Source organism: Neodiprion fabricii, chromosome 2 (genome assembly GCF_021155785.1).
Source record: "Neodiprion fabricii isolate iyNeoFabr1 chromosome 2, iyNeoFabr1.1, whole genome shotgun sequence".
Classification (NCBI taxonomy): domain Eukaryota; kingdom Metazoa; phylum Arthropoda; class Insecta; order Hymenoptera; family Diprionidae; genus Neodiprion; species Neodiprion fabricii.
This window is the reverse complement of record NC_060240.1, coordinates 24,473,616-24,495,419: the sequence shown is the minus strand read 5'-3', so window position 1 is coordinate 24,495,419 and position 21,804 is coordinate 24,473,616. Positions and strand designations below refer to the sequence as shown.

General features: G+C 43.2%; 1 protein-coding gene across 11 annotated transcripts in view; it reads left to right on the top strand.

Annotated features, from left to right (window-relative positions):
- Nucleotides 1-21,804, top strand: part of LOC124176581 (tyrosine-protein phosphatase Lar) — a 458,827-nt gene that overhangs the window by 320,934 nt on the left and 116,089 nt on the right. For 10 of the 11 annotated variants that reach the window (XM_046558053.1, XM_046558063.1, XM_046558057.1 and 7 more), the window contains one exon: nucleotides 16,011-16,049. The exons of the other annotated variant lie outside the window; for it this stretch is intronic. In XM_046558053.1, the coding sequence (XP_046414009.1) occupies nucleotides 16,011-16,049 (39 nt within the window). The remainder of the gene's footprint in view (nucleotides 1-16,010; nucleotides 16,050-21,804) is intronic. 11 annotated transcript variants of the gene reach the window in all.

Sequence of the window (21,804 nt, the reverse complement as noted above, 5' to 3'; positions counted from 1 at the left end):
TGCGGGAGGGCCAATGTAGCTAGCTAAAATCAACAGTGCACGCTGTCAATCTCTCTCACCCTTCCCCCCGCGCAACCGCTTCCGTTAACGGGGTCTCGCGTGCGTATCGATCGCGCACCGTCAGTCATCCCCGTCGCCCTTAGCTACCTGGCCATACGGTCGTCGTTTCGACGGCACGCACAACAAGTTCTTAAAGACAGGACCCGGCACCCGCCACGAAACCAACGTACTGTTCAACCAGGTCAATAATATTCCCAACCTCCGTGGACGCATAGACGACGTAGTGCGAGTCCCGGTAGAGGTCGAGTGGCGTCGTCATCTACCTTGCGGAATCCCCGAATGCGGGAAGTCGCACCCCTAGACGTGCCAACTTACCGCTGACTTTCGCAGCGTAGAAGACGCCCCAGATGACCTGCCGATCTGCCTCGGTGATGACGCCGTCCGCCGCTCGAGACGACGGCGATTTTTCATCATCCGCGTAGCACCCCAAGAATCTAATTGCCCCTAACGACGCCCTCGCGCACCCCTAGCATCCAGGCGCCGCGCTGGGGTGTCACGTCATTTATCACCCCTGGACGGAATCCGGTTCGGCACATGCGGGCGGCCGGGGCTCTCGGACGGCAGGTAGATAGAGAGATGGACGCTAACCGCGACCTACAGGGAGCGGTCAGCGAGACGTATTGCACCGTATTTGGCACCGCTACGGGCATCGATATTGCCCATTTCGTTACGCCGGATTCCTGACTTCCGGATCACCGGTAACTGCTCTTGGTTCCCCTGTGGTCCAGTAACCCAACTCAATGATCCATCCCATGGATGACTCGCGGAATAATAGCGTTCCTGTAGGGGCTACTAGGATTGTTGACTTCGCTTTTTACGCCAACGCAGCCTAACACAATCTTAGCCAGCCAAAATGACCAATCTGATACCTTTGCCAAATCCATCAGATTCAGACGAAGGTTTGCTTCAGAGAGTCCTATACATTATTTACTTTGAGTATTGGCTCTGAGCTATCGAAATTGAATAGAAAAGTTCATGTGGCGGCCTTTAAATAATATTACGAACAGATATTTTCGTCAATAAAAGTTGATTCTCGGATATCTACAGCGGATTTGTTCAGTGACTCGATATTTCTCTTGGTTGTGATGTCTTCATAATCACTAATACCTCTGATGTCACTTGCAACACCGAAAAAGCTGTCTCCTTCACTGCTATTATTATACTTAATATTAGTCGAAATGTTTGTAACAAGAAGTAAACCTAGTCACGTATTTAGGTCAGGTACTAACAAATCGACCATCTTCTTACCTTCGTGAGAAAATTCATCGATATTTTTCACAATTGAAGTGTTCATCCGGGAAAGAATATCCCGGACAGATGAACACTTACGATTATACGCTGAATCTTTTAGCCTGAGGACGAGAAATGTCCAAGTTGAAAATACCTTAGCGTAGGTATGGGAGAGACATCAGAAGCACCGATGTAGACGATGTTAAACCATCCGTAGACGGTCGGAACGTACCTATCTCTCACAAAGAGATACGATTTTCCTTTACCGTTTTATTCATCTACTTTCCCCGTTGACATCTCTGTCGGACCTAGGAATCAGTTGACAATCTGGGACGTTAACTTGGCCGGACGAATGCCTCGAGGGCTCAAGGATCAGCCACGATCAGACGAGACTCGAACTTGGAGGTTGGCTCTGCTTCCACTTTGCTCGCTCGCACAATAGTGAGACACGATGAATTGGTAAAAGCGCTATGACTCGAATTTCGTACAAGTGCCTCCACAACCCGTATGCAGGTACTCTGTGCGTGTGTGTTGTGTTCATCGTGCGTGGTACAGTACAGGAAAGTGAAATATACAAAAAGGAAAAAAATTGTCCGCTCAATAATTCGCTACCGTCACTCGACGGAGTATCAGTGTTTGCTGATTAGTTGTTCCGTAGCCATTAACTTCGAGGCTTTCCAGTCGAAATTTTACCTATTCACGCAACTCAGGGTTCAAGGAGTAATTTTCAACGCAAGCGCCAAAACGCCAGGTTATACCCGCATGTATATGCACGGGCATAAACTATTTCTTTTTCAAGCGCGGGCAATCGCTTCGAAAGCATTTTCGCGGTGGTGCAAAAAGCTGGATTTTTATTCGAATTTTATGATTTAAATCGCGCACTCCGCATATTCCTGCACCACTGCAGCAATCCCTAGTCAGCGTCTGATTTTATGCTTTACTTTTTATTACTCTACGTGGAAAGAGTGCGATTCGGTTGGTTCCGTGCGCTCCCCTGTATTATACTTTACTCTCTGATCTCTAGCAAGATATACGCGCCCTCTTTTCTTCTCAGCACTACCATTTTAGACGCATCTCGTTAAGTCAACGTATTTCTATCTCTAGGATATATTGCTCGTTATATAATACGTAAACGGTTTTACGCTGGAAACGGAAAAATTATACGGATTACTAGTCCAGAGGTTTTTTTTCTCTTAATCACAAGTACCTGCTTGTTACAATTGTTAATAATGTCAAATTGTTCAATATACTTAATAACTCATCCTTTCGCGTGATTTCATCGGAAATTTATGGTGAACAGTTTGATTTATTTCCACGCAATTTTGAAGCTCACTAACAGTGAGAAGAGTATGGTTATCCCGAACGCAATCCCATATGTGACACCAATTTTTTACGGCCATACATCGCATGCTCGATAATTTTACTGTTCAAAAACTGTTAGTAATTTTCTCCACTTTGCTTTTATCACATTTATCGTACAGGTTATGATAATGATATCGCTCTAGGAACCATGCAAAGAATCAAGATCAGAAATAACTGTCGTACAATACCAGAAGTCAAATGGTCAGTGATTACCTCTGAAGCAATGGTAATATTGGTAAGCCTTGGCATTATTTTCCGCATTTGAGGAACAAATAATACTATTTCTCAGTATTTTTATCCCCCCAAAAAAACGCTCACATCAACGAGACTTTCGAATTGGTCAGACATCCTTGTCGTGACGAATTTGCAAACGCTTTTATATCACAACTCAAAACTGAAGCCAGGGGCAGCTAAAAACCATGACAGTAAAAACAAACTTTCGCAAAGTAAATAAATCAAAATCCAAGCCTGTGATTAAAGGGGTGTCGTGATCGATTTCGACGTTTTCGTATATACCTCCAAATATCAAAGTCCACGTATCACAAACGCGAAAAGAGCTCAACAGCCCCATTCTATACACAATTCTAAGCAAAAACACTCCAACAAATTTTCATTCAACGCAAAAATAAAAATGCCGAGTGTCTTTGTTTCGAATTGCGTATAGAATGGGGTTATTAAGCCCTTTCTTGTGTTCGAGATAGGTACATGGACTTCGATATTTGGTGGTATATACGACAACGTTGAAGTCGACTAGGGCCTCCCCTTAACGTCTTTTTATCGACTCGCCACATATTCTTTCGTATCGGTGAGAATGAATAGGAAAATACGAGTATGGCATAACTTAATTCCGTCCATTTCTACTTACCTTCGTGGCCTGTGAGATGTCGTTAGAGAGAATCATAGCGCATGAACGATGTGGATTTAAGGGCGGCGAACAGGGCTGGGGTGGGGGGGGGGGGGAGGGTATTTTTCCCGGTATTCGGTTAATAGCAGCCAGGAATCAAGATGCAGTGTTGTTTTAACGTAGTCTCATTCAGGTCGTTATGGTAATCTTGGAGGGGGGATTTGCCCTTAGCCACTAGCCCCAGGGCTCTGGTCAACCCCGGGACTCACGCAGCCCACGCAAGCCTCGCATTTTTCAAACACTAGAGCTCATGCTATCGAAGAACTGTCTCGGGGGAGAAGTAAAGGTGAAGTTGGAATCAGGGGGAAAAAAAAATACACGAGAGGCTCTCAGAGCGCATGCCTCGCAGAGTTTACCGGGCACATCAAACGCTGTTATTATTGGTTAAACTTAGCTGTCGCCGGTGGAGATTATTGGATACAATTGAACTGCGAACCGAGTTTCTTGGCGCGGTCGAGTGATCTTTCCGAGCATCGTTGAGAGCCTTCTTGTGCGAGATCTGAAAATATTCCTTCCTGTTGCCTCACCGCGTACCTCCGCTGCTGTATTGTCAGAAGCAATGTGCATGGCTTAAGACGTTCTTATTAGAAGTCGAGTGGAGTCGCTTCTAGCGGGGTTCAAACCCGAGAGGTTTCAAACGTAATAAGTCGTTTCAATCCGAGGATGAAACGCCGCGCCCCTATAGTAACTAAGCCCAAATTTATACATTCATTTCCTGCCAGAGTTTTCTTTGCGACTTGCTATCAAAGTTATATACCTGATTTTCCTTATTTTATTCTGTCATCTCCGTTTTTCTTTCTTTATTATTTCTATGTTTTTTTGGACGCGTGTATTGTTTATTTTCTTTATTCACTCGGAATTTTTTTTATTCCAACCACACTTACCCGTTCATTTCATTCCTTGAACATGATAACCTCCGTAATTAAAAAAGTCATGGGAACACCCCGTGTGAGTTGCCAATGCTTAGACGACGAAAATTCAGCATAATCAACCTTCAATGTAGCCATCTAAAATTTTGTGTGAATACTATTGCTACGAATCTAAGAATTTTCGATGCTTGACTCTATTTACAATCATAAAATCCGACGAACTGACCTGCCTTTCCACGGTATTACAGACAAGAATTAACGTCACCTTATTTTCAATACTTTTCGATTCAAGAGTCTTTGAGTTAAGATCCAAGAATGCAGTCTGTAAAGTCAAGTGCACTCTATGATCACAAAATGAACTGGAATCACTAACAATGGAGCACTCGGTTTAAAAAATGGTACAAATTTCTATCATTAAAAATGTATTTATACCATACGCGTCATTTTATCAATATCTTCAGCAGAAATCTATCAGTGCTGACTCATTTCGAAAATGATATCAGTTACTACTCAAATACAAGGCGCTATTCCAGGGTAGTTTAAAATCTGTAAGTTTCACTATGTAATTCCATTCTGTACTCAAAGGCCAGCGGAGTCTTGATTAATCACGAAGCAATTAAATAGTCGTCAAAGGTAAATTTTTCCGGTGATAAGAAAGTGAACGGAGATTTTGAGCGGAGAGAAAATGAGGTGATGGATCGGGTGGGGCACGGTGCGGCAATAACTTACGTGCAGAGCTCGTATCATTTTTCAATAGTTTTCGGCGCACCCAGCATTTATGTCGGTACGATTCCTATCGGGCTCTGCGATGTACGGGTATAACGTCCTCCGAAAGCGTGCTCGATCCACGGCGACGCCGAGTGGACGGTGGTAAATTCTCGATGCAAATGAGATCGCTGATACCGGGCAAAATATAAATCCGAAAAACCCGGTGAATTTATGCTCATTATCTTACCGCGCTACCCAGCTGCCGCTTTATTCCAACCGGCAGAAAATACCGGCAGAAACGAACCACTCTCTTATTCGCAGAGACGGGACCGGTTGTAGTTTGTGGTTGTTCGGAAGAAGGCTTTACCGGAAGTGACAAGTTTCCAGGGAGTAACGGAGCAAGATCTCGTCGCGGGAGTCGAGAACCACATTTTCGGCCCCAATCAAAGCCATTATTAAGCTCATCCCCGCACTTTGTTCGCTTGGATATAGACGGCTAGGTTGGTAGGTGGGCAATGTGGTGGCTGCGGTCCTTCCGCGGGTATAACCGGGCAGAGTTGGCTTCGAGCCAGGGTATTCATTCCTGAAACTAACCCCTTCCCTTTCGCCGTCTTGCCGATCTAAGGGGCCAATTATTTAATCAATTCCACCCTCTTAGCGGTCCGGTACTCCCGCGCCCCCCTTGCTGAGCTGAGTCTCGGAGTTTCTGCGACAATTGAAATCGCTCCCCACACCGGAGAACGCCGCCGCCACCACCAACCAGCCTGTCCCCCCATTCCCTCAGACAGATTTCTCTTCTCTGGATTGTGGACTTGAAATCATCCGTTAGACTAGCATGCTTCGAACGCTAGGGATAATTTTCGCTAAGCAGATTCAGACCGCTAACAAAATACTCCAAAGTCAGAATGTCACCAATTCTACCCGACCATTAGGTAATCATCGACAAAGGCAAACAAACATGAATTGACCAATGGAGCGCATTTTATTAAAATTGATATCGTTCGCCTGATATCAATATAATCTTGAAGGCTCCTTGAGAAACAGTGAAAGTTTTGAATTCATTACCCGTACATAAACGGCGTATGAGGATCGAGCTGCAACATGGCAAAACTTGTTATAACATACCGAAAATCCAAAGATTCATTTGCTTACTTTACTGAAACGATGCCATGGGGAACATACTGTTAAATAAATCGGGATAAATTCAATGCAACACTCCTTCACGACTTGAAGTTTCGTCTCCAAACCCTTGACATTTATCGATCAGAACTCTTAGTTACAAGAGCTTGGAATACGTAACGTGCTGCAGTATTTGCCTTGATATTAAAATTTATGATTCGCTGAACTTCACTCAACAGGTATCTCCTTTTTCCCTAGCTCTCAGCTCCAGAGGCTTAAGCATAGGCCGATTATGGCGGGAAATGCGTACGGATAGTTTGGACGCCTTGAGCAGCCCGCCGGCTACCCCTGGGAAAACCTTGAGCTCATTTGATAGCGAAACGTCGTCGTGGCTACAGCCTCTCGCCACGTTTGCTCCCCCGAGCTTAGCTAATGAATGATTAACGAATTTTCCCCCGTCCGCCAGCAAATGGGAACTCCTCGTGAAAACTTTTCCCTTTTGAATAATGAGAAATATCGAGTTCGTGCCAAAATCAAGAACAGGAATGATTCTGGAGTCTTTCTTTTTTCCTTCTGGAGCTTATTTTTACTTCCACTTTCGAGGTTCCTTACAGGCGAGGCCAAAGTCGTGTCGGTCGTGATTTGCAGACGGTCATTAAGCGGATCGCGTCTCCTCCGTGGGCTCCTCGATTATGCTCTAATCCCAGCGGCTCCTCCTCGACAAACGCCCGACAAGAGGCCGACAAGAGTCAGTTGTAAAACCTCGAAATAAATCCTGTCCCATACTCTCCCTCAGGAGTCGGCACCGCCCCGAGGCCCACCCGACGCCGAAGCAACGACCACGTCCCAATCACGCCACAAACAATTAGATATAAAACCGTACGCCCCAGGCTTAAGGGCTGCTACGGTACGCTGGAACCCAGACCTGCTAGAGTGGTTGAGGAAAATGCTCCGGGGGACATTAGATCACTGCTACCCAGCCCCTCGAGGAACCGCCCCGAAACCACTAAACAACCTCACTGTCCGATTTAAGTGTCATTTCAACAGAGACCCCCCGGATATTCGGTATTTATTTCGCAACTGTGCGGGGTTTAATCAGGTCATAATTGACCGCCTGTTCCACTCTTCGATCAGTGGTATGCATGAAACAAGTTGGAGAGGCACATCGGTCTCCGGACCGCTAAACTAAAATCCATATTTCAGTATTCTTGCGAAAGATGTGAATTCACTTCCTCGATTCACCGATGAGTTTTACATTGAAGATAGGCAAAATAAGTGAGAGCCGATCGCTCCAAGTTCATTAGAAAAAAGAAATTGAACGCGCGCGAGCCGACCTACTATCTTTTACTGCGAAGAGAAGCCCTTGGCCTACCCGACAAAAATATTATCATATATTTCTCTCCTCTCACGATGAAATTTGACATTTGACAAGTTTTGCGAATTTCTAGATTTTAAGAGCTTTCGTTTCAGCCCTATATCAACACGATCCATGTACGAAGAGCCGAAATATACCAGTTGTAATATTTGCAACATCGTCGAAATCGTCAGTTCGATTAAGAATTTTCGTCGACTTTTAAACTTTGAACTAGATACATATATGACATAGGCATAAACTTGTCGTTTAATATATATGATAAAAATAGCTCCACCCGAGAAGCTTACGGAGACAGCACAAGAGAGGGCGTGTCGATCGCTCGCTCTTAGTCGATAATAATGTAACCTGGTAATGCGGTACACGATTAAGTTTTGTAAATAATCTGTCAGCTGCGTAACACATGATGCCAATGAACGAACGGAAAGAACATAAGAGTCAGTGTTAAACAATTTTAAAATATAAGAAATGAATCGGTGAACATTATTTGCATCGATTTTTTTATCTACAACAATATTGCAGCATAAAAATTGCACCGAATATGGCTTCGCTTTTTTGAACAATAATGCCTTTACTTTCAGGGTTATAAAAGCATAGTTTTTAAAATAGTCGGCATAATGAATAAAAAAGTATTCAAAAATGCTCTGGATCGTTCGTGTGAAAAATTTATGAAGTATATTTTACACGAAAGAAGAGTTACCTGTCGAATAATCTTCAAAAAATTATTCTATCAATGAGTCTAATCGCCGGGCCATCATTTTTAGCTTGATATGTAAGAAAATTTGTATGACGCAGAACAGCATGCTTTGTGGAATACATTTTCATTTCATCAGGCACGAATTAATATGCAATGCGTCTGTGATAAGACGTAAGATTAGAGAGTACTAAACTGTGAATTATTATTAGTTTTCACATGAAAGACTCAAACTAAGACTGGGCTGAAAGATGTAATAAAATAAAAGCTGCTAAGCTTTCTGCGGTAGCACGATTGTTTTCCATGCAATTCAAAAACTTGTTTTATCACATCGAACCTAACCTAGATGCACAATTGTGGATATATTTCGTTTGTTTGAGTCGTTTGAGAACGGTTGATTCACAAAGAGACACGAAAAGTAACTTAAAGTTTCGAACGAGCTCAATCAGCAATATGAATTTAATTGTCAGTACAAATTGATGAATTTCATCAAAAGACTTATTTGAATGTACGTTATCATTTTGATGGTTTCTGAGTCGCAAAATGAATTTTTGTTCGTAGTTTACACTTTAATCTACTTGGCGCAAAGCTTTTGCACTTGAGATGCTTTTGGAAGACACAATGTAACCTCAGCTCAGAGGAAATGTATCTGATTGTACCGACGTATTATTCACTTTGTAATGGGGAATCCAGCGATGTATAACGACTGCAAGTTCTTGCGCGCGGTTATGCTTTATCCTCAGTCTGACATCTCGTATTTTCGCGAAGCTTCCAGTCCAGCTCCCCCCCCCCCCCTGCACCCTTCAGTTCGCATCGCAGCTCTATAAGCTGTGTGTTTTATGCCTTGAGTTGATTTTGTACGAGAGAATGTTTCTCGAAAGCTAATAAACGAAACTTTGCCGCATCTCTTTCCCTTCGTCTTGTATACTTTGAGATAGCTCGTTCTCACTGAGGAGAATACTTGTCCTAAATTACCTTAGAGTATCGTCCACCCTCTTTCTTGCGTGATTCCAGTCGATTAATCACAGAAATATCAATCCGAATGTTCGCGCCAGCTCTGCTGCAGCAAGCTGTTACCACGCCAATGGTTACGAGCGCGTGACAATGCCTAAGTGAAACCTTAAACCTTCGTAGAATCGAGGGTCTTGGACGTCCCGACGGAAGTAGTAGGCCATCAGGAAAAAGTGACGGCGATCTAAGCGTTGGGATGAAACCGCGTCGGTCGGCACGCGCAGTTCCGTGGGCGGAATATGGAAAGCTTGACAAATCGTTTTTCGGGTAAAACGAAAATGGAATTTCGGCCAGTTATATCTTCTCGCGAATTGTCGCTGGCGCGGCGTGGAAAGCATTTGCGGGTGTTAGTAGCCTTAAGCTTCGCCCGAAATCGTGAAAATACTCTGTATAAGTCCACCATACGGTTCCACGTTGGTGTTTTGCACTCGGGACAAGCGGCGTAAAAAGTGCAAAATGAAATAAAGTCACGATCATATTTTACAGCGAGAAGAATCGCTTATTTGAAGTGTTAGTATCGAAGTCGCTTCGTAAAGAGCCGTAATCCCCCATCCGATAGGGAGAACAAACCCCCGGTGAATGAAATTCATCGTCTTATTTCCATTAAAATATAAATTTCATTTATAACCGCGGTATGAATGATATTGAATAAAGAGATTGGATCGGAATAACGGCGACTCGGTTGGACGACCAGAGAATGTAAGATGGAAGGATGAATACGGAAGATTGCTTGATAATAAAATGACGCCCTCTCGGTAGACTGACGATGAAGTATATAACCGGCAGTTTTACCGAACGTTCCTCAACTGGCTAACTTGTGTATACAAAAGCAGAAAAGGGGTGGTTAGGTTAGGTTGGATGAGAGGATGGAGAGAGGTATGAAGGTTAAAAATTCTACCGTTCAACGCGCGATGCTAAGAATATTGGAATTTGTTTCGGTGAAAAGACCCCCGTGCGAAGGATTCTCATCTCGATAAGTTCGTTGGGCAGAAAAGCTGCTTCTTCATTTTCCTCTCCATACGCGAGCGATATCCCCACTTCGCCGATGCCACATTCCAGCCTTCTCTCTCTCTCTCCCTCTCTCTCTATCTCACCCACGCACCCTTGCATTTTTTTTTTTCTCCCCGAACGGTTTTCTGTCGATTCGAAAATCGCCGTGACGGATTAAACAGCCGTTCAAAATGCAGAACCGTGCATCAAACGATTCTACACTGCTACAGCAGACGTGGAATTAAAGTCCAAAGTAACACTTTACAGAGACGAGAAGCCGCTGCCTGAATTGCATACAATGTGACAGCCAAAGTTGGATACGAAAGTAGGCTGATTATCAGGCGAGTCACGTATGATGAATACCAATACATGCATAACCCTACAATAGTACAGTCGTTAACCATTAACCCTCGGCTTGACGTGGGGGTCTCACCAGTTTGCATAACTATCTGTCGGTCTCTTGCAGGCATGCAAAAACTTGGCCACCGAGTTATGAATATAATACCGGAAACTTACTCGACTGCACACCGATGCTCAAAGAACTAATATACCGGGGTGACAAGATGTCAAGGGAAACCTCGAGGTCCAGCAAGTCTCGGGATTGTTAGAATTCAGTAGTGAAAATTTTATACTTAATCTTTGAATCTTAAAAACATTTATTTTGAGATGAATAAGCTCATTGTTGTCAAAACCTCTGTATACGATTCATTTTCGATACTGTGTTTTTTCTTACAAAGGACATCAATTGTATCTATTCAATTTCATTTATTTTAATGTACAGAAAATCTTAATGAACGTTCAAGTGAACTCACCTAGTCAAAGTAGATATCATTGTCACAATGTTGAAGGCAAAGGAAACGTCTTCTTTTGAAATAGAGTTCGAATTGGGTCCATCGATCCCGAGGTCAAATACATAATACAGTGTCAAGAGTAGAATTTTGCTCACACTAACATGATCGTATCCAGTAAATATTCATAATATTCATAATAGCACGAGCTTCTTTGTCTTTGTATTGATCCGTTCCACGATCTCTTACGATTTATGGTACACCTCTATTCAATGTGGTATAAGAGCAGACATTTTTCTGCATGCAGACTGTCTTAACCTTGTACCATTTTTCTTCTATTCATTTGTGAAAATACGTGTTATTCTTTGACCCGTGTACAGGGTAAGTCCGCCACGATACATCATACGAAGAATAACTCTCTCTCTCTCTCTCTCTCTCTCTCTCTCTCTGCCGCAAGAAATACCAGGACGTTGAGCGTTCTAGAATAATGCGACGGATAGTTATTCCCATCTTCGGAATAAGCAACGGATAGAAAGAACCTGTTCTCCGAACACTTTGTGCACTGCTCTTTGATCCCTGGCAGTTTGATTCATATCCTTACCGAAACTAAGTCCAACCATACCGTATTAAAACGTCATCAAGCTGAAGTTGTTCGAAAACCAAGAACTCTGTATTGCACGAGTGCCGGTTACCTATGTATAAACTGCACTTTGAGTGCCGGTAGTCAGTTATACGATGCCAGAAACGTGCATCAGAATAATGGCACCAAAGTTATGGTGGAACTATTTTAAATATCGGCTGAGACGAAGGAGGCTTCCGCCTTCCGCTTCCTTCGTGGATCTCCTTCCGCTACAAGCACGCTAGTTGCACGGCATTGCCTCAGGCTTAGTCCACGCCTATACCAAGTTGAACCCCAGTGCACGTACGTGTATTCTCGTAAGCCTGTGCGGCACACTACACATATTTTATGTCCTCTGCGGTATAGCGACGTTAAGAGCCTCTTAGAATTATTCCAAGCACCGATTTGTTCATCTTTGGCGGTAACGTTCAGTCGTGCTCAAAGCCGTAAAGCTTGCTGCCCTGTGGAATATGGTCTATAGACTGGGTTGAAACTGTTGTTTAACCCAGGAAGAGCTGCAACATAATATTTCTGCGTTAACTCAGCTTGAAATTTCACAGAACTCTTATCTCCGTAATTTTCGACCCAGTTAGCCTTCCGTGAACCCATCTCATCGTCTCTAGCGACTCGTTCCGGTAATGAGACGCGTGAACAGAGTAATAGATTCGAATTATGCCATGGCTGAGGGTCGGAGGGTGAATTGCTGCCTAGTGACGCATTGCACTGCACCTGGTGGTTTGTGTGAGCTAATTACGTCGCCCAGTTCTGCCATTACATCGGCTGACGTGGAGTACCTTCGAAATAGAATTGCGTTCCTTTCCTAAATTCCCCGTCCACCTGTTCACCATAAAATGTTAAACTGTACCAAAATAAACCTCAAAAAGAGATGAAACTTGGATGCGAAAGAGAGACAGAGAGAGAGATGCAGGTAATCCAATAAGGATCACGCGATATCCCACCGGCTACACGGACACTTGGGGCATCTCTAAGGATTCTGAGATTCTAGGCACGTGGTGAACGCCTCCGTTGAGTCAACTGCCGGCACCAAACCATCCACAATGGATACCCACAATGCCCACAATCGTATCTGCGATGTAACGGGTGTCCGGTCCCACCGGCAACACGATCATATGCCAATCTCCGTGACCAGAGAACTAATATCACTACGCCAGCCTCCATGATTCCTAGCAGGATCATTGTCTCGAACGTACTTTGCGCTGTGAGCAATACCTAAGGTGGAGCATTTTCCAATATGAAAAAATTCCAAGTACAATTTTCAACCTTCACGATAAGCTGTCGCAAATTCATAACGGAAAACTTGGCATGTTACGTAGCATCATCTAGATGTTTACCACTCAGAGTACATTTATACACATTGTACATTTGATGGAAACGAACTTGGAAAGCAAAACGCCTTCCGGTAATATATCCTATTCAAAGGTTGTCGTCGGTAAGATATTGAACGTCGAGTGAAAATGAGGTGTCCTATGATTAGCTTTGCCAAGGATTGACACGATTTTTGGACATAATAAATTCATAAAAAATTCAGAAGGAATTGGTTCAATTGTCCAAATCTGACGTGGACTAACAAACGTGTTGTACTCAGCCCAGAAATACCGCATTGGGATTTTTGGTGATCCCTTACGACATTGACGAGGGTTGGTTCGGACCTTTGCTAAACTTTACGATAGAAATACGAAAACGAAAGGTCTTGAAATTTGTTGATAGGTCGCAAGTCGCACATCTGAACTTGGGACACTATCTCCAGTTTCTACAGTTTCTCAAAAGTTGTCGATACGATGTCAGCGAGCTAGTCAGTGCAGACCAGATTTATGACCCCAATGCACGCGGTCTCGGGCGTTCACTTACCCTGGGCGAAACTCCGCAGTGTGAACATTATAAAAGCGATAATTCAGAACAACTTTGACATCTAGCTCGAAGAGCACACACCAGATTGCGCTGGGATACGGCTACGTACACGGTCCTTTTCTACTTTTAAAGATTTGGAAAGTATCACCACCTTTCTACGCCTTTTCACGCGCGCAGATTGTCCTAAACAGCTGCTTGGTCTTAGGTATAATACGAAAATACCTTATCGCTTATTCGTGTATATTTCTACTGGTCGAAGGGCTCGAAAATCTCCTTAGAATTTATCTGGAAATCGTGTCCCCATCCGGGTGTGTACAAGCGTTTCCCAATCACCGACTGAATTTGGTTATTCCACAAAGTAAAATGCGGAGCTGCTGTATCTCGCAAGTTGACTCGGCTCGTAAAATTAACCGCTAATATATCGGTATTAATAGAGGGTGAAACGCACCCTCTGCGAGCAGAAACCGAACATTGAAAAAACACGAGGGTAAGAAGAAGCGCAGACAGAGCAGAGCCTCGCAAAGCTCCCATCGTGCTTGGTCGAGATAGAGCAGACTTCGACTCAAGTACGTGCGTTTCTTCGGATCGTCATCTATGGGTTATTAACGAGACAAACTCCTCCCAGAATTGATAAGAGTCAACTCACCACCCTGCCCCTCCACTAGTCGCTACTCGCCATCGATTTCTCCCTAATTTAATTTTATTCATTTTTTCGCTTCCCACAAAATCCCAACTTGTACCTCCCGGCTGAGCGCCAGATGCATATTAGATCTCTACTGCCATTTCTGAAAAGATACCTCACCTGACTGATCCACGTCAGGTGCCAAGTTTAATTTTTTTTTATAATCGAGATTCACCGAAAGCTGCCGTTGTAATGAACGGAGCTTGATCAGTCAAAATTTTAACTTTTCTTTCTTTAAATTGAGCATCAAAAAATCAATGCCCTACCTTTAATATGAAAAAGCGGACTCAAAAAATCGATATCACAGTGCACAAAATGCATTCATAAACTTTCGTACTTCCATGCTGTACGTAGATTTTTATGTCATACCAACACCTTCAAAACTTGATGGTCAACATAATCTGTAAGGCCGCGCTGTGATTGCTGCCGAAATTATAGAAAAAATTCCTAACTAAGAAGAAGCCCCGAATGTCAAAGCTTAAACTGTCGAAACCTTGGAAGATTTGACGACGAACCGCAAATGCGAGTTTGTGATTCGTAATAATATTATAAACGTTGTGCCCAGTTGTAAAGTTGGTCACAGCGGTGTACACTTTGGTAGGTAATTAATTTTCACTGTGACCTAGCTGCTTAGCTGCTTTAACTTCCGTCCGCGGGTTACGGTATTCCTCGTTCTCTGCTCGCCCTCCGGGAAGCCCTTCCGCGTCGTCTGTCCGTCCATAAAACAGACAGAAGGGAAACAAAGGCCCTTTCCGCCTGGCTTGTATCTAAGTTTTGGTCGCATGGAAGCACTCCCTCGCTGGGACGACCTTGGATACCAGTACTGTTTGATCTCGTCCCTTCATTCCCTACCCCTCCTTCCCTCTTGACCTGCCCCCCCAGAGTCTGACCCCGTTGCAACAGAGGGACCCTTTTTCAACCGGAAGATGTAGGATAGCAATCCTTTCACCCTGCTTCGACCGTTTAATATCTATACATATGTACCTATGTAGTTGTCGCGGCAAAAAAGAACGAAGGGTAGTGTTATTGACTAATGCAGTCTGCATGTGTCACTGGCATCCCTTGCCAGTGGAACTAGCACATTGGGCAATGGTGTGTTCACTATTGGTGTAAGGGGTTATAGCCTTCTGTCGTATGTCTCGTAAGTTTGGTGGTTTGAGTTTAATGGAGTGAAAAAAAGATATTCGGATTTTTCCCTCATTCTTCGAAGGAGCACCAGCACAAGCAGCAACGCTTCCATCACGTTATTCGCTGGGGAAAATATTGTGGAAGCCTTGCCTTTGTCGGGACTCGAAATATGTAGGCCTTTGTAAGGAACCGCGGTGTGCATCTCGAGATTTAAAGATGATTTGACTAATCTAATATCAGGTTTCCATTTCACATTTATTCAAACGAATAAAGTGACGTTATTGTTCTCTTATCAAACCTGCTCATTTCTGTAGTTCTTTTTCTCGTTTTCTCTTTTATTTTTTTATGCTTTCACCCTGTAACACACACACACGAGATACTTTCATCCCTTCAGCCACGTTTCACGTTTACCACAGTTATATTCAACCTTCCCACAAAAGTCACAATAAGAGATAATTTCTGTAATCTGTTATTCACCTGTAACGAAAATCGCATCACGAACGACTCCCACTTTCTCGAATGGCTGAAATAGTCATTCAATGGTATCGGGCCCGTGCTAGGTGACGATTACTCGTCCACGACGATGACCATCCAGTGTTTTTCAGGGAACTTCAGCGACTTATCCTACATCCATTATTTAACGCGTAAGTATTATGACTAGATGTAAGTATATTAATGTTTGTTTTACAGTAAAACCGTCCATAGCTCTCAGCGACATTTATAAAAGATGAAAAAAATGCTGACTTCACCGACAATTGCAAACGTCGAAACCCTGATGAAGTATGCATATAAAACTTACAAGTAACGCACTAGTGACGTTTTTGACTCACAATCAGAGTTCTTTCAGGTCGATATCCCATTGGCATTATTCATCCTTTCTTGCAACATTTCGCAAAAAAATTTGCCAATGAGATGACGAACCGTTAAGTAACGATAATGAGTGAGTGGAGTACTCGAACAAGAACCGGGCAGTTAAGTCGAGACTAAAAGAATTCGTTACGTTCAAGAAGGTTCCGGAAAATCAAATTGAATGTTTCTGAAAACCCAGTTCGCATTGCATTTCAGACTGACAATACGGATGTATTAGAGTATACCTACCCGTACGTGGCTTGTTTAGTAGCAGATTAACAACTCAGGTTAGAGAACTGGTGTTTGACACAACTACGTCCGAATCACAGAGTTACACATGAGTCATGCTTTTGATAACAGAAACCTCATCACCTTGTCGCTTTCTTTCCATTTGTAACAGTAACAGGTTTACTCCAAGGTACAAGCCTTGTCTCAATACAAACTTTTGAACGAGAGCACACCAGCGAAGTAACCGGCAAAGTGGTGATACTGAGTGGGTAGGGAAGTCGAAAAATAAGCCGACGGTTCTTAGTCCAGATTACGAGGGTTCGTAATATTCTTTTCGTGATGCCTGAGATTGGCCTCAACCCCGAACCAGGAACTAACAGACTTCGACAGCGGTACTCGAATATCGGTGAAATTCCAGTTTGATAGCTAAACGATCTAAATTTCAAATCTGCTAATGTGTATTTTTGACCCACTCACTCTTATCGACGTACTTTGAATTTCAAATATCCACCGGTGAGCGGACCAATCAGCTGGCAAGGTTCAAGCCGAGCTTGGGATGTTCCTGTTTGTTGTCATTTGTTTCGTTCAACTCACATCCTCGTTTTATTTATGGTGCTTTCAGTTCTAGAATTGATTTTGTGATTTATTCCCGAGGCTTGGGTAGAGCGGTGCAGAGGTACGCCGCCATGCCATGCCTCTGCCAGTACCCGCTTTGCATTTTCAATTTCGATACTGTCTGTTTATGGGTATTTAATTTTTCTTTTATTCCCTTCTTTTTTACATTTATACGCGCTGTGCCCGCCCGACCGCCATCAGCATTGCCTTTATTTTTGTATGTTCGATTGCGTTTTATTTTTATTTTTATTTTTTTATCTCGTCTACTTCCGCAACGTCATGCTTCGCGATTACGATTTCATACCCATTAACGAAATTCCCTCGCCCTCCCTTCAACTCCACATTCGCTACCTCGCGTTAATTCACGTTTTCACGTTTCCGTAACCCAAAACACTCCCGCGTCAGCTTTTGCTCGGTGAAAGTGAATTAACAAACTTCACGGGCTGGAATTTTTTTTTCTCTCGCTTTTTTTTTTTTTTTATCTACTCGAACAAGCACAAGCTAATCTTTCCACAATTAGTGACGCGATGACTCCGTTGAGTAACTGATCAGTGGGAACGACTTCCCCAAAGTGCCTTCTAATTCCTGATTTTTTTGAACATACGACTTGGTGCTCTTCCCAGAGATGTCGATCAATTTTGCAACAAATACCTCAAGACGAATGGTAACGGTCGGATAAAACTCAGAATCTCTTGTTTTTCCCAAGTATTTTTTTTTTTCTTGCCTATCGCTTAAACCAAATGATATTACCTCAAAACATGCGTCATAAGATAATATTCGGGTGACGGATAACTTCTTGGTGAAAAATAAAAAAAAATTTACCTTCCAATTTCGATCCTGTCGCTACAGTTATCAACCGTATTGAAATTTCACACTCAGTTCCACTCGACCCGACGCCATATCTTTTGCCAATTCCAGCATGTTCGTTTTACATGCCTGTAGCTGGTGGTTAGCCACCTGGAAACCGGGTCATCTATGAACCCTATCAATTACGCGGTGATTTCGACCAATAAATATGCGCAATGCCGAACCTTTCCTTGTCCAGATCAGCGCAGATAAATTTCGAGTATTTAGTGTCCGAAACGCGATACGATTCGTACAAACCCAGCGCTGCCCGTACGTTTGTTTGCTTGTTTGTTCGTTCGTCCATCCATATTCTGGGGGTTTGAGAAGAGGGGAGGAGCATTACGTTGATTCAGAGCTTCTCGAGGACTGCAGAGGAGCTGCCCTGGTCTGAAGGGGACACTTACTTGTTTAGAATATTATTGGCATACATCTGCATACATCTCGCGCAGGTCTTCCCAAGCCGACAGTACTTTCGCCCAGCATTTGGTAGGTGGGCGTTTATAACCCGGCAAACTGGCGTCCCCCGTTCCCAAGACTCACCCCCATTCGCAACGCCTGACGCCCGAGATTTGACGCTTGATTGACGAGAGCTTGCCAACTTCTGACGGGAATCATAATCAACCCGCGAATAGACGAGATCAGTCTCGCAGACTCCCGATTGGCTGCAAATTGTAACTAATGGCACAGATATCGCCGCGATACGACGGCTGTCTAACCGCGAATCAGAGGCATCCCGATTATCTGTCGGATCCCTCGCTCGCCGCGATGAACAGCTGACCCGTTTGGGGCCCTGCGTGAAGACACTCGGTGAAAAACGTCGAGGATAAAAATTCACGGATTATTGTGCAGATTCCGCGACCACGCGAGATCTCCGCTGCAAAATGCATATTCAAATTGAATTACTCGCGCTACCGGACACGTTGATTTGAAATCATTCGCTTAAGCCAAAGCCATGCAATGCCACGCAGCGTTCTGACGCTCGAGCACCGTTCGTTGGGCTAATGGAAATGCTCGGCGTGAACTCGTTTAAAACACAACTGTTTTGCATACGTATCCCACTCAAACTCGCAGCCGCTCCAAAGACTCATTGTCAGCCTCCGAGCTCCCTCGATCATAGCTCTCTACCCTGGATAGTCGTAAAAACATCGGCCGTTAACAGTGAACCTGAATAATTTATCGCGAGGCGTTGAATAGTGAAGAAAAATTTGGAACGAAGGATCGGTATTTTCGTCAGAGCAGAAACAGGGAGCGTACCTTGGCTCCGTAAAAAACTGAGTGATTCCAAGCATTCCTCACTGCTAAGCTGTAAGAATAAACGAGTAGTTTCTCGGTAATTTGCTCCATCTAGTCTAAATTCGAATTTTTTAGAGCAACTGCAGGAATGTTTTCCGAAGCTTATATCTGTCGGTGCTTCTTCTCAAATTGACGTGAAGAATATGCGCGGCAGTAACCGAAAAAAGCTCAATTTTTCAAAACCTGATCTTTTCCTTGCGAGTACTCGTTCGGTAATCTTTTTTTAGATCACTTGACGGTCACGAAAAGCATTAAATTCCGTCGTGTTGAAGGTGCGCGTTAATAGTAGCCGATACTAAGCACTTGCCGGCAAAATTAGCTCCGCTAGTGGCACTCGAGCCGTCATTGATCACTGTTGTCACATTATGTAGAGATGGGTAAATGGATAAACGGATCGATTTTTCGTCCACATGGGGTGAAAGCGCGGATGGAAGTCCAGGAAGGGAAGGTGAGGGTGGCCAGGTTTATCGCAAACAATTATACGGGTCTTATTCACGTCAGAGCGGCTAAACCCATCGGGCGACGAACCGCACTCGTTGCTGCCAGCAAATATTAATTCAATTTAAAAGCGCTCTCGCCGCGACCCACATATCCTTGCCGTGTAATTACAACTATACATGAGTGTTTTCAAAGGCACCCTGCGAACCGACCAGCCAGCCAACTCGCCTGGTTCACCGCATTCGAGCAATGCGGTAACGCTGACTTAGCCAAGCTGCTTTGCCAACAAGTCCAGAAATAATTATTCGAAAACAAAGTGAGCGTTATGTATTTTTTATTTATATCCAGCAACTGCACTGATCAGATTTTTATTCGGCTTATGGATGCACAATGGTGTTTGTTGACATTTCGTTCCGGTATTTCGGTTTCTGTTTCCACGGCAAAACGGAAAACAATGTTCAGTTCCATCACTTCAAAACGCGAATCCTTCCGTGACTGTTATTCCGATGATATTGTATAATTTTTATACTCATTGACGAAGCTTTTAGGGAATAGATTTCTTATCTCGGTTTCTATTATTCATTTGTCGACGAAATCGTCCCATTATGGTTTCTATTATTGGCATGCAGCCAATCCAAGGTTTCCAAGGATTACAAAGAACAAAAAAATTATAAAAACACGTTATAATCCTGTAACCGAAGCTTAGCCAATACCATTGAGTATAAATAATGCTAGAATTGCATTTACTCGCGCAGACTGTCACTACATCATAAAAATTAACAATTTTTCACAGTCAGTCACAATTTTCCGAAATTCTGAAGAAACTGCGGATCTTTGTTTGGGCAATAACAAAACGGGATGAATTTCCGAACGAAGTATCGAAAGCATGCGCGAAGAAGAAAGCGATGACAAAGGACCTCTTGATCCTCCACAGTGCATAAAAAAAAAAATTCTTTTCTCCGTAAAATTCGGGTGACCCTCTCGAATGTTCCGGAATCGTGGCTTCTTTTAATTAGCGAATATTCATTGGCGATTCTTTCGTTTGACGTGGACGGGCAGCACAGGTCATATTGAGTGAAGGAATATGTGCAAGAGGACACAAGTCGAGGCTTTGTCTCGTCCGCTCCTGTACGTAGGATGCTTCGCTCTCGTGCAAATTTCAGTTTTCATTTTATTTGCTCCACCTTTTTTCCTTTATACTTTTATTGCTTCGGTTTTTGATCTTCGTTATTGTTCGTTTGTATTTTTTCACTGCCACCAGGCATTCCCACGCACCTCTAACTCTCTATGGCTATCCTGCACCTGAACAGAAAACAAACGGGCAAACGAATAAACGAACGGTTCCACTGTACAGTTGCAATTATTTTCTCTCCCGCTGTCCACATTGTTTGTCACGTATCGAAGCCGGTTTCGATTCTCTATCCTCACACCCGCGAATCGAGAGGATCGCTTTGTTCGCATTCTCTCACCTTTCTCCAAAGTACATTTTTATTGGCAAATGAATATAAACTGCTAGCTGGCGATGTCGAAATGAGCAGTGTTGTAGATTAGATTTGACGAATAGCGTAAATTACATAACTTTGTTCGATGAAAACTGAATTTCGAGCATGTAGTTTGTTAAAATTGATTTATTGAGTCCCTAAACAAATTTGTTGAATTGACCGAACAGGGTACTTTTACGAACACCAACAATGTGACTTAATAAATTGCAGATAGTATTCGTAGATAAAAACGCAGTTATCTATGATATTGTTTAATTAACGGGTTATGAAAAAATACGTAGCTATTTTTCTTGTATTCTGTTCATTTATCAAAGTAAACTTATACTAGTCTCTTAAAACTTTCCTTTAGTTCACTCTTGACGTCGATAATTAAGTTTTAACATTATTTGAAAATAAATTGCGGAATTTAAAAAACGGAAGAGAAAAATCTATTTTTTCCTTTCAGTTCCTTTCACTTGTTCGCTATAACTTGAAAAATTACTGAAGGTGAATAATTTGCAATAAGACGAGACGTGTTTAGCTAAGTTTGGAAGCGAGCTGTATCGTTTTTCACCCCATCCTACGGCGCATTGGCAGCCTTCCATACTTTCTTCTATTACTTGTTTCTCACGCTCAGTCATACCAGAAA